Below are 13,401 nucleotides of genomic sequence, written 5' to 3'. Positions count from 1 at the left end.
GGGCACAAATTACATTAGAAGATAATAAGGGCAATGTTATGATAGTCATGGGGGATTTCAATATGCAGGTAGATCGGGAAAAATCAGCTTGGTGCTGGATCTAAAGGGAGGGAATTTGTAGAAGGCTGATGAGTTGTGTTTTTTTTTAAAAAAAGCAGCTTGTGGTTGAGCCCACTAGGGAAACAGGCAATTTTGAATGTGTAATGAACCAAATTTTATTACTGAGCCTGAGGTACAAGCCCTTTGGAGGTAGTGATCATAATTTACCCTGTAGTTCCAGCAGAACCTAAAGCCAGATGTCAGTATTACAGTGAATCAGAGGCATGAGAGAGGAGCTGGCCAAAGTTGACTGGGACATTAGCAGGGATGAAGGCAGAACAGCAATGGCTGGAGGAGCTGGAAGAAAATTGGAAGGCACAAGACTGCTGCATCTTGAAGGTGTAGTATTGAACAGGATGATAATTGTAAAGGAAGGCATATAATAGAGCATTAATTAGCGGGAAGCTAGAGATTTGGGAAGCAAATATAAAAAGCCACAAGGAGAGAAAAGATGAAATATGAATTGAAGCTAGACAATAATAGAGGATAGAAAAAGCTTTTTCAGATAACTGACGAGTAAAAGAGATTCAGGAGTGTAAATTGGACCACTGGAAAATGCTGCTGTAGGAGGTAGTAATCCTGCATTTTCTCTTTTATTCCCCCATATCTCTTTCCTCTTGGCTTTGAACACTGATATTCCAGAGAACCAAGTATTCTGTACTCCATAAATGAATGGCCATCTGATGTCTATCACAGGGTCAAATCTGTAATATACAGTACATGAATGATAAAATGAAAAGATGTCAAGTGAGTTTCCTGATGCTTGATTACTTTGGAACTCTTTGAGCTGGACAGTACACTAAATCATAACTTAACTTTTTTTTTAAAAAAGTGATCATGATAATCCTGATGTGATTGTTTTTTACTCCCAGCACAATAAAGTAGCTCCCATCTCCTATATGGAAGATGCAGGGGTTAGATCCTCTCAAGAACAGGCCTAGAGCTCCATTCTAGAACTCTGCAATCACCTGACACTGGTGCTAACATCAATTTAATGTTTTGATATTTCAGTCATGTCCACCCATGAAAGCCACCCACTATTATTACACGTCTAACTAGCTCGACGTGTTTGCAGGCAGCATCAGAATAGTCTGTATGATTAGTAGTTACTTTGTGTAAGTTTCTAGCATTCCAAAATATCCTTCAATGGAAGAATATTAAAACCAAATACCCTTCTAACAGCAGTAAGAGGGATGGATTTTAAGAGACCTGAAAGGTAATTAGATTTGATTGCAATAGTTCACTCATCCAAGACTTCGGATATAAAATGTATTTTCATGTTTTTTACTCATTTTCATTCTCATGCAGTAATTATATAACAAAACAGTCAAAATTGCACTAACATTACCTAGTTTAGGAAGAGAATAACTTATGTTAAAATACGTTTCAAAGTAGTCAAAGATTGTCTTCATGGTGTCTGCTGCAAAGACAGCTGTATGGTTCTGTTGAGGCTGGACGTATATTCTAAGCTGAAAAATGTAAAACAGTGTAATTAAATAAATACAGTATTATAGAATTCAGTTTATTCTGAAAGAAAATCTTCTATCATTTATTACAGATTTGCTTTTAAATTTCATCTACCTTTTCCCCCTTCTCCTGAATCTTTCTATTGAGATGTCAGCTCACAATTGCTTAGACACTTTCAGAAATTCCACCCATTTGTTCCACTTCACAAATAGGCTGTTGAACTGAGTTCAGGAAGATTATTCTACCATGGGATCAGCAATGTTTGATCCCAACACTGATCGGTACCAATATATATGTAGGAATCTCAGCAGATTATCTTACAAACATTATTGCTGATTCTATCATCCCAATTATGCAAGTTCCCTTCAACTGTAGATCAAACTCGTAACCTTTAATCTGTATGACTGAGCTCTGCCGATGTTTAGCAAGACATTAGGTAGACCAATAAAGTTGATTACTGAGCATGGGGCCCCCCAGGGCTGTGTGCTCAGTCCACTACTGTTCACTCTGCTGACCCATGACTGTACTGCAACACACAGCTCGAAACGCATCATCAAGTTTGCCAATGACATGACTGTGGTGGGTCTCATCAGCAAGAACGACGAGTCAGCTTATAGAGAGGAGGTGCAGCGGCTAACGGACTGGTGCAGAGCCAACAACCTGTTCCTTAATGTGAACAAAACAAAAGAGATGGTTGTTGATCTCAGGAGGGCACGGAGCGACCACTCCCCACTTAATATCGACGGCTCCTCGGTAGAGATCGTAAACAGCATCAAATTTCTTGGTGTTCACCTGACGGAGAATCTCAACACCAGCTCCATAGCAAAGAAAGCCCAGCAGTATCTCTTCTTTGCGAAGGCTGAGGAAAGTCCATCTCCCACCCCCCATCCTCATCACATTCTACAGGGGTTGTATTGAGAACATCCTGAGCAGCTGCATCACTGCCTGGTTCAGAAATTGCACCAACTCGGATCGCAAGACCCTGCAGTGGATAGTGAGGTCAGCTGAGAAGATCATTGGGGTCTCCCTTCTTGCCATCATGGACATTTACACTACACACTGCATCCACAAAGGAAACAGCGTTATGAAGGACCCCATGCACCCCTCGTACAATCTCTTCTCCCTTCTGCCGTCTGGAAAAAGGCTCTGAAGCATTCAGGCTCTCACGACCAGACTATGTAACAGTTTCTTCCCCCAAGCTATCAGACTCCTCAATACCCAGAGCCTGGACTGACACCTTGCCCTATTTATTATTTATTGTAATGCTTGCACCGTTTTTGTGCACTTTATGCAGTCCTGTGTAGGTCTGTAGTCTAGTGTAGCTTTCTCTGTGTTGTTTTTTTTACATAGTTCCGTCTAGTTTTTGTACTGAGTCATGTAACACCATGGTCCTGAAAAATGTTGTCTCATTTTTACTAAGTACTGTACCAGCAGTTATGGTTTAAATGACAAAAAAAATGACTTGACTTGATCTCTTAGCACCAAGTCTGCTTGGGCACCATTACCCATAACACCATGCACCAGCAGTTTAGCAATGAGAATTATTTAAACCTTATGCATCCAATATGAACATGCATAGTCAACATTACTTCTAATTGCAGTTACTGCAGCTTTAACACAAGACTAGTCATGATTATTTTTTATTTTCTGCTTTGCAGCAACAATGATATTAAACCAACAAGCGGGGGGGGGGGAGCTACAAAGATCATACTTTCTTTGCAAAGCAATAAGCATTCTGGAATAAAAATCTACTTGAGTCCCGAGATATTAAATTACTCACAGGGATACCGCTTGATGACCTTCTTTCCATGTAAGTAAATTGATGAACAGCAAAACAAACCAGGTAAGTACTCATCTTAACAGATTTTTGAAACGTTGTTTTTTTTTTGCCTTCGCCAACATCTTCCACTTTCTGTAAGATATATTAAAGGTTAATGAAACCAGTTTCTATTGTACCATCAACACGTGGCTGAAACATATCTTTACATGCTTCATTGTGCTTTATATATCTAATTAGACAATAAAACATAATAGACCATTTGGCCGATTGAGTTTGCTCCACCATTTATTTTCCCCACTGTCAACCACAATTCTTTTATTCTATAACTTAATTCCTTCTACCACTTTGCATCACCATATGATTCCCTACACTCTATTCCACCTTCTGTGCCCATTCTCCTTGTATGTGCAAGACCTTTACAGACTCTGCTTCCTCAACACTACCTGCCCCTCCTAGTTTTGTATTGTCTGCAGACATGGCCACAAAGCCATCAATTCTATCATCCAGATCATTGGCTGATGGTCAGAGGACAAAACGTGGAAATAACGGGGCCCATTTTCAATTGGCTGTTGATGACTAGTAGCGCATCAGTATTTTACCCACGGCTTTTTACATTTTATGTCAATCTTTTGTCTATGCTGGTATATTTCCTGTAATACCATGAGCTCTCATCTTGTTAGGAGCCTCATCTGTGGCAACTTGTCAAAGGGCCTTCAGAAAATCCAAGTAAGCAACATTCACTGTCTCTCCTTTGTCTATTCCACCTGTTGTTTCTTCAAAGAATTCCAATAGATTTGTCAGGCAAGATTTCGCCTTAAGGAAACCATGCTGACCTTGGCTATTTTATTATGCACCTCCAAGTACTCTGAAACTTCATCCTTAATAATGGGCTCTAACATCTTGCCTCCCACTAGAGTCAGGCATTTGCCTTCCTCTCTACTAACTGAACCTGCAAAATCAACTTTGGGACATCTTACACTAGGATTTCCAAATGTTTTGCATCTTTGAATTCTGAATATTCTCCCCATTTAGAAAATAGTCTATTCCTTCTACCAAAGTGCACAGTCATACATTCCCCTACACTATGTTCTGCTGGCAATCCTTCGCCCATTCTCCAAACCTGTACAAGTCATCACAGACTCCGTTTCAACACTCCCTGCCCCTACACCTATTATTTCTGAATAGTCCACAAACTTGCCCACCAAGCCAACAGTTCTGTTACCCAGATAATTAACAGCATAATGTGAAAAGTAGCGGACTTTTGGATTAGAATGTAAAACTTACAGTCTAATCTTCCCTATGCTTGCTTGTATTTCTATTTAATCTACAGTATATATCCACAATTGTTCCATGAATTCTCAGTAATAGAATAGATGCTTCTGTAGCGGTGTGCTACACGCAGCGCTAAAATTATGACACGGAGTCGGTAACTGCAGTCGAAGGAAAAAACTTTATTCGAAATCCTCAGCCTCACTTTTAAGCCTCCCTCAACCTGCCCCCCGTGGCGCAGAGGCTCCAAAGCTCTGTGCTCGCAAATCCCCGTAGGCTATCTAATTGTGAGCCGGTTCGGATGTGCCAGGAAATGGGTCGCCACATAACCCACCCACCCCCCCCAGAACCGGCGATACACCCCCCCAATGTCCACAGTCTGAGCCAGAACCTTCTTGGGAGGTCAGACTCTGCGCCGAGGTGCCGGAAACTCGGCCGGTTGTGTCAGGTCCACATGGGCCGGTTTGAGGCGGTCCACCGTGAAAACCTCCTCTTTCCCCGCAACGTCCAGCACGAACATGGACCCGTTGTTCCGGAGCACCGTAAACGGCCCCTCGTATGGCCGCTGCAGCGGTGGCCGATGCCCGCCCCTTTGTACAAACACAAACTTACAGTTCTGCAGGTCTTTGGGTACGCAGGTCGGGTTCCGCCCGTGCTGTGAAGTGCACATGGGGGCCAGGTTACCGAGCTTCTCGCGTAGTCTGCCCAGGACTGCTGCGGGATCTTCCTCTTGCTCCCATGGGGCTGGTAGGAACTCCCCGGGGACGACCAGGGGCGTGCCATATACCAACTCGGCCGACGAGGCGTGCAGGTCGTCCTTGGGCGCTGTGCGGATGCCAAGTAGGACCCAGGGAAGCTCGTCCGCCCAGTTGGCTCCTCGCAGGCAGGCCATGAGGGCCGACTTCAGGTGACGGTGGAAACGCTCCACTAGCCCGTTCGACTGTGGATGGTAGGCAGTTGTGTGGTGCAGCTGAGTCCCCAAAAGCCTGGCCATAGCTGACCACAGGCTGGAGGTGAACTGGGCGCCTCTGTTGGAGGTAATGTGGGCTGGTACACCAAAGCGAGATATCCAGGTGGTGATCAGGGCTCGGGCGCAAGATCCGGAGGTGGTGTCGGTGAGCGGGACCGCCTCTGGCCATCTTGTGAACCGGTCCACGAAAGTCAGGAGGTGCCACGCTCCACATGACACTGGCAGGGGGCCCACAATATCCACATGAATGTGGTTGAAACGCCGGTGGGCGGGATGGAACTGCTGCAGTGGGGCTTTGGTGTGCCACTGCACCTTGGCAGTGCATGCATGTTTTGGCCCATTCACTGACCTGTTTGCGGAGTCCGTGCCAAACGAACCCGCTGGAAACCATCCGGACAGTTGTCCAGATGAAAGGATGCGCCAAGTTATGAATGGAGTCGAAAACACGGCGCCGCCAGGCTGTCGGGACGACGGGACGGGGCTGGCCGGTGGCGACATCACAGAGTAGGGTCCTCTCACCCGGGCCTACGGGGAGGTCCTGGAGCTGCAAACCGGAGAGTGCGGTTCTGTAACTCGGAATCTCCTCATCCGCCTGCTGCGCCTCTGCCAGTGCCTCAAAGTCTACCCCTTAGGAAAGGGCATGAACGGTAGGGCGAGAGAGCGCATCCGCCACAACATTGTGCTTACCCGAGACGTGCCGGACATCCGTCGTGTATTCCGAGATGTAGGACAGGTGGCGTTGCTGGCGGGACGACCAGGGGTCAGACGCTTTCGTAAACGCAAAGGTAAGCGGTTTGTGGTCCGTGAATGCGGTGAAGGGCCGACCTTCTAAGAAGTACCTGAAATGCCGGATTGCCAGGTAGAGCGCCAACAGTTCTTGGTCGAAAGCACTGTACTTGAGCTCGGGTGGCCGCAGGTGTTTGCTGAAAAACGCCAGAGGTTGCCAGCGACCTGCGATGAGTTGCTCCAGCACCCCACCGACTGCCATGTTAGATGCGTCCACTGTGAGGGCGGTAGGGGCGTCCATTCTGGGATATACTAGCATTGCGGCGTTTGCCAAAGCTTCCTTCGTTTGAACGAAAGCGGCGGTGGACTCCTCGTCCCAGGTAATGTCCTTGCTCGGACCCGACATCAGGGCGAAAAGGGGGCGCATGATCCGGGCAGCTGAAGGGAGGAAGCGGTGGTTGAAATTGACCATACCTATGAATTCCCGAAGGCTTTGATCGTGGTGGGTCGGGGGAAGTGGCGGACCGCATCTACCTTAGCGGGCAGAGGGGTTGCCCCGTCTTTAGTAATCCTGTGGCCCAGGAAGTCAATGGTATCGAGTCCGAATTGGCATTTGGTGGGGTTGATTGTAAGACCGTACTCACTCAGTTGGGCGCAGAGTTGACGGAGGTGGGACAGATGCTCCTGACGACTGCTGCTGGCTATGAGGATGTCGTCCAAATAGATGAATGCGAAGTCCAGGTCCCGTCCCACCGCGTCCATTAACTGCTGGAACGTCTGTGCGGCATTCTTCAGGCCAAACGGCATGCGGAGGAACTCGAAAAGGCCAAACGGGGTGATGAGAGCCGTTTTGGGGACGTCGTCAGGATGCATCGGGATTTGGTGGTACCCTCGGACGAGGTCTACCTTGGAGAAGATCCGTGCACCGTGCAGGTTTGCTGCAAAGTCCTGAATGTGCAGCACAGGGTAGCGGTCCGGTGTGGTAGCCTCGTTCAGCCTGCGGTAGTCGCCGCACGGTCTCCAGCCTCCTGTCGCTTTGGGCATCATGTGCAGGGGGGAGGCCCATGGGCTGTTGGACCGCCAGATGATCCCCAATTCCTCCATCCTCTGGAACTCCTCCTTCGCCAGTCGGAGCTTGTCCGGGGGAAGCCGCCGAGCGCGGGCGTGGAGGGCTGGTCCCTGGGTCGGGATGTGGTGCTGTACGCTGTGTCGGGGCATGTCCACTGTGAACTGTGGTGCCAGAACCAATGGGAAATCCGCCAGGACCCTGGTGAAGTCGTTGTCGGACAGCATGATGGAGCTGAGGTGAGGGGCTGGCAACTGGGCTGCACCCAGGGAGAACGTCTGAAAGGTCTCGGCGTGTACCAGTCTCTTCCTGGGCAGGTCGACCAGCAGGCTGTGAGCCCACAAAAAATCCGCACCCAGAAGCGGTTGGGCTACGGCGGCCAGTGTGAAGTCCCACGTGAACCGGCTGGAGCCGAACGGTAGCTGCACCTGACGGGTGCCATAGGTCCTTACTGTGCTGCCGTTCACGGCCCTCAGGGGGGGACCCGGTGCCCTGCTGCGGGTGTCGTAACTCGTCGGAGGTAAAACGCTGATCTCGGCACCAGTATCGACCAAAAACCGGCGTCCCGACCTTCTATCCCACACATACAGGAGGCTATCCTGATCGCCAGCCGCCGTAGCCATCAGCGGCGGCTGGCCCTGGTGTTTCCCGGGAACTTGCAGGGCGGGCGACAACGGCGGGCTTCTGCGCCCCACCACTGGTGGTAGAAGCACCAGTGTTCATTGGGCCGGGGGTTGGCGGGCTCTGTGGCCAGGCCTGGACTGGTTTGCTGCTGGGAGCGTGGCTGGGAGATCTGTGCGATGGACGCCCCACTCACCTTTTTGGCGTTCCACAGCAAGTCCGCCCGGGCTGCCACCTTCCGGGGGTCAATGAAATCCGCGTCGGACAGCAGCAGGCGTATGTCCTCGGGCAGCTGCTCCAGGAATGCCTGCTCAAACATGAGGCAGGGTGTGTGTCCGTCGGCTAGAGACAACTTCTCATTCATTAAAGCCGATGGAGGTCTGTCGCCCAAGCCATCCAGGTGTAGTAAACGGGCAGCCCGCTCGCGCCATGAGAGTCTGAAAGTCCTGAGGAGCAGGGCTTTGAATTCCGTGTACTTGCCGTCTGCCGGGGGCGACTGTACGAACTCCGCGACCTGGGCCGCTGTGTCCTGGTCGAGGGGAGCTCACCACGTAGTAGTAGCGGGTGTCTTCTGAGGTGATCTGGCGAACATGGAATTGGGCTTCGGCTTGCTGGAACCACAGGTTTGGTCGCTGTGTCCAGAAACCCGGCAGTTTCAACGAAACCGCATGAACAGAGGCGGCGTCGGTCATTTCTGGTCCAAAAATCGTTTGGACCGTCGGGGTCACCAATTGTAACGGTGTGCTACACGCAGCGCTAAAATTACGACACGGGAGTCGGTAACTGCAGTCGAAGGAAAAAACTTTATTCGAAATCCTCAGCCTCACTTTTAAACCTCCCTCAACCTGCCCCCCGTGGCGCAGAGGGCCAAAGCTCTGTGCTCGCAAACCCCCGTAGGCTACCTAATTGTGAGCCAGTTCGGATGTGCCAGGAAATGGGTCGCCACACTTCTATATTTTTCTGGAAGTTTCAGCTTTCCTACAGCAGGTGTCATGCACTTTAAATAGAGTCGTTGAGCACAACTGGCCCTTCGGCCCATTTAGGCCTGGTTGAACCATTTAAACTGCCTAGTTCCAATGACCTGCACCCGAACCAATCAATACCCCTCCCACCCATGTACCTATCCAAATTTCAGTTAAACGTTTAATCAAATTCCAAATCTACCACTTTCACCGGTAGCTCGTTCCACACTCAGACCACCCTCTGAGTGAAAGAGGTTCCCCCTCTCACATACTCCTTAAAACATTTCACCTGTCACCCTTAACTCATAGGCTCTAGGTCTAGTCTCTCCCAACCTCAGTGGAAAAAGCCTGCTTGCATTTGCCCCATCGATACCGCTCATAATATTGTATACCTCTATCAAGTCTCCCCTCATTTTCCGACATTCCAGGGAATAAAGACCTGAGCCACTCAAACGTTCCCTATAACTCAGATCCTCAAGTCCTGGCAACATTCTTGTACACACAAGAGATTTTTCAGATCGGGAAATCGAGAGCAATACAAAATGCTGGAAGAATTCAGCAGGTCAGGCAGCTTCCATATAAATGAATAGTTGATGTTTTGAAGTGAGACCTTTTATTGGGACTGGAAAGGAATGGGATAGATAGTGAGTGGGAAAGGAGACAATGGGGTGGGGAAGGAGTACAAGCTAGAAGGTGATGGATGAAGGCAGGTGGGTGGGGGGGGGAGTAAAGCAAGAAGCTGGGAAGTGATAGGTAGAAAATGTAAAGGGCTGGAGAAGAAAGAATCTGACAGGAAAGTAGAGTGGACCATGGGAGAAAGGGAAGGAGGAGCAGCACCAGGGAAAGTGATAGGCAGTTAAGGAGAAGAGGCAAGGGGGACCAGTGAGGGGAATTGAAGGGGGGGGGGATGGAGAAGGAAAGATTTATTGGAGGTTGGAGAAATCAATGTTCATGCCATCAGGTTGGAGGGCAACTAGAAGGCATACTAAGGCATAAGAAGGCTCCGCCCCCAACCTGAGAATGGCCTCGTGGCAGTAGAGGTAGCCTCTGGCTAACATGTCGGAATGGAATGGGGATTGCAATTAAAATGGTTGGCCACCAGGAAATCTGGCCTGTTACAGATGGAGCAAAGGTTCTCAGAGTGATTCCCCCAGTCTAAGCTGGGTGTCACCAATGTAGAGGAGGCCACATTGGGAGCACCAAATACAGTAGACAATACCAGCTGATTCACAGGTGGCACACTGCCTCACCTGGAAGGACTGTTAGTATTTCTTTTCTGCACTCTTATTATTCATATCTTTCCTGTAGGTAGGCAACCAGAACTGTACACAATACTCGCAGATTTAGTCACAACATCTGATACATCTTCAGCATAGCATCCCAACTCCTGTACTCAATACATTGATTTATGAAGGTCAATGTGCAACAGCTCTCTTTACAATCCTATCTACTTGTGATGCCACTTCCAAAGAATTATGATCTGCTTTCTCAGATTGCTCTACTCCACTGCATTCTTCAGTGTCCTACCACTCACAGTTTAAGTCCTATCCTGGTTTGTCCTCCCAAATTGCCATCCTTCACATTTTATTAAATTCCATCTACCACCTTTCAGCTATTTTTCCAGCTGGTCCAGGTCCTGCTATGAGACTTGATAGCCTTCCTTGCTGTCCACTACACCCCTGATCCTGGTGTCATCTGCATATTTGCTGATCCAGATCATTGATATAGATGTGAAACGGCAAAGGACCCAACACCGATTTCTGCGCACACCACTAGTCAGAGAGGCAACCATCTGCTACCACTCTGTCTTCTTCCACAAAGCCAATATCCAATCCAATTTATTACTTCATCCTGAATGTCTAGTGACTGAACCTTCTTGACCAATCTCCAATGCAGGACCTTGTCAAAGGCCTTGCTAAATCCCATGTAGACAACATCTACTGCCTTTCCTTCATCGACTTTCCTGATAACACACGATCTATCATGTACAAACCATGCTGACTATCTAAATATTTCTATACCTGGTCCCTTAGAATACTTTCCAATAACTTACCCAGTACTGACATCAGGCTCAGCAGCAACAATTTCCCAGCTTATTCTTATAGACTTTCTTAAACAATGGAACAACATTAACTATTTTTGAAATTTCCCGTACCTACCTATAGTTAAGGACATTTTAAGTATCTCTGCTAAAAAGCCTGCAATTTCTACACTTGCCTCCCACAAGGTCCAAGGGAACCTCTTGTCAGGCCCTGGGGATTTATCCACCCTCTCTACCTCAAGAAAGAAAATACATCATCCTCTGATCTGAGACCCTTCAGCCCTAACTGTTGATTGTGCTTCCCCCCCCCCCATAGATGCTGCCAGACCTGCTGAGTTCCTCCAGCATTTTGTGTGTGTTGCTTTGGATTTCCAGCACCTGAAGATTTTCTCTTGTTAGCAACAATATTTATGCCTCTTTGATTTCCAAAGGAACCCCTGGATCAATTTCACCAGATTCAACAGGACCTAACACTGACCCTGCTGGTTATCTGCAGCCAACCAGAGAAGGCAAGTTTATTTCATCCTTCGCCTTCTGCCAGCTAGTCTTCAACCCATGCTAACTCTTTCCTGTAATACAACAAGCTCCTATCCCTCCCACACTACCACCCACCCATTTCAGCAAGAGTTTGTTTTCATTTTGGAGTGCCACATAATTACCTTAACTGGCATGTTTGAAAGCACTTCATAAGGCGGACTGTGTGTTATAGAGATAATGTACGTAGCCTTCTTATTAGGTTCATCGAAACAAGGGAATGATTTTCGTGCGTCTGTTGGTTCATGGTCAGTAGCTGCAATACTCCTGTTGGCACAACAGTACAACTTTACAGATCATTAAATCTATATAACCAAACGTCACCAGAATAATCCAAAATAACACGATCCCTCTGGTAATTTGTTCTTTACAAGTTAATATAATTGTGCCCTGTCATAATAAAAGGCATGTCATAAGGGAAACTGAGAAGAAATAGCCAATACAAATTAAATCCCTCTTACTAGTGTAAATAATTTCTCCTGTATCAAATAACTCTCTACAGATAACTATCCTTTCACTGTATACACTATAAACATTGAATCCAATAAATACATAGTGCTTTTCCCAAAAACATTGATACTTTAACAGTTGAAAAAGTTTGTAACATGGAACCAGTATCATGGGTTTGGTGAGAAACAGAAAATACTGACTACGGATAAGCTTATCAATTTTTTTTAAGAAATAGTAAAAGATTTGCCCAAGCTTTTAACTTTGCACAAGTTCTACAAAGCTAGATATTCATTCAAACATACTTAGGTAAGAGTGCGTACAAAGTTGAAGCACACTTCCCTGATAGTTCTGTGAAGTGTGCCCCGGGGACAATGAAAGGAGACGCCAAGCTTGCTGTAGATGCCATTTCTACACCCCCGAGGCGTCCAGAACCAGAAAGCAAGCCAACTGATGGGAAAGAGCAGCAGCAACTTTTCAGTAGGCCAGTCAAATGGCCTTCAACCGGCAAATAAGCCAAGCCCCCATGTGATAATATTGAACCAATATTAGTCTCCAAAGACTAAAGGTAATTGATTACTGGCATCTTGTTTATTATTGTCACATGCACCATGATATAGTGAACGGCTTTTGTTTGTGTGCCAGCCAAACAGACCATTCCATGCAGAGTACAAAGAGAAAAGCAGCAACAGAATGCAGCATAGGGAGTTACGGAGAGAATGCAGTGCAGGTAGACAAGTAGAGTGCATGGCTCATGACGAGAGATCAGAGTTCATTCTTGTTACGGAACAGGTCCACTCAGGAGTCTAATAGCAATGAGATAGAAACTTCATCTCCAGACAATAATTGAAAATAACACTTAGAAGCTTTCTAATGTCACCTACAGCATTGTTTCATGGGGGAGATATACTTAAAGTTTCTATTAAATTAAGGAAATATTTGCTCACAAGGTAGTTGAATTTAAAATAAAAAGGGGTGGGGGGCACTAAAAGAGCATACATGATTTTAAGCAATCTGTTTCTCTATTTGGCTGATCCAAATCACAACATACCATTTTTTTGGTGCCTCGAAATGAAAGTCATCTTTATTATATTGAAACCTTATCATATTTCGTTATTTAGAAGCAAACTCAAAAACACAGAAAAGGATCATTCTACGCATAATCCGACGAGAACATAGTGTTTCATTCATATAGTTTACTTGCTTTGTTAATAATATACTGATTGAATTGTAAACAAACAGATATTAGTTTCACAAGCCAACTTCTGCTCAGCATAATTGTTTTGAGTTTTTTCCCCTTTTTTTTGCTGTTAAAGAAATTTAATAATCCAAAATGTGTATTAAATCCTTAGAGATTAATTTATACAAAACTGCTCGAAATAACTCTTCAGTCAGTCACTTCTGTACATATTTTTTTAA

At 46.6% G+C, this 13,401-nt stretch overlaps 1 protein-coding gene across 1 annotated transcript in view; it reads right to left on the bottom strand.

Annotated features, from left to right (window-relative positions):
* Nucleotides 1-13,401, bottom strand: part of enpep (glutamyl aminopeptidase) — a 91,927-nt gene that overhangs the window by 38,493 nt on the left and 40,033 nt on the right. Inside the window, exons 2-4 of the mRNA XM_059964899.1 lie at nt 11,661-11,802; nt 3,347-3,478; nt 1,448-1,568 (exon numbers count right to left, since the gene is read on the bottom strand). Of these exons, the coding sequence (XP_059820882.1) occupies nt 1,448-1,568; nt 3,347-3,478; nt 11,661-11,802 (395 nt within the window). The remainder of the gene's footprint in view (nt 1-1,447; nt 1,569-3,346; nt 3,479-11,660; nt 11,803-13,401) is intronic.

The sequence above is a fragment of the Hypanus sabinus genome, chromosome 3 (genome assembly GCF_030144855.1).
Source record: "Hypanus sabinus isolate sHypSab1 chromosome 3, sHypSab1.hap1, whole genome shotgun sequence".
Classification (NCBI taxonomy): Eukaryota; Metazoa; Chordata; class Chondrichthyes; order Myliobatiformes; family Dasyatidae; genus Hypanus; species Hypanus sabinus.
Note: the sequence above shows the minus strand (reverse complement) of the source record. Positions and strands in the feature narration are given on the sequence as shown.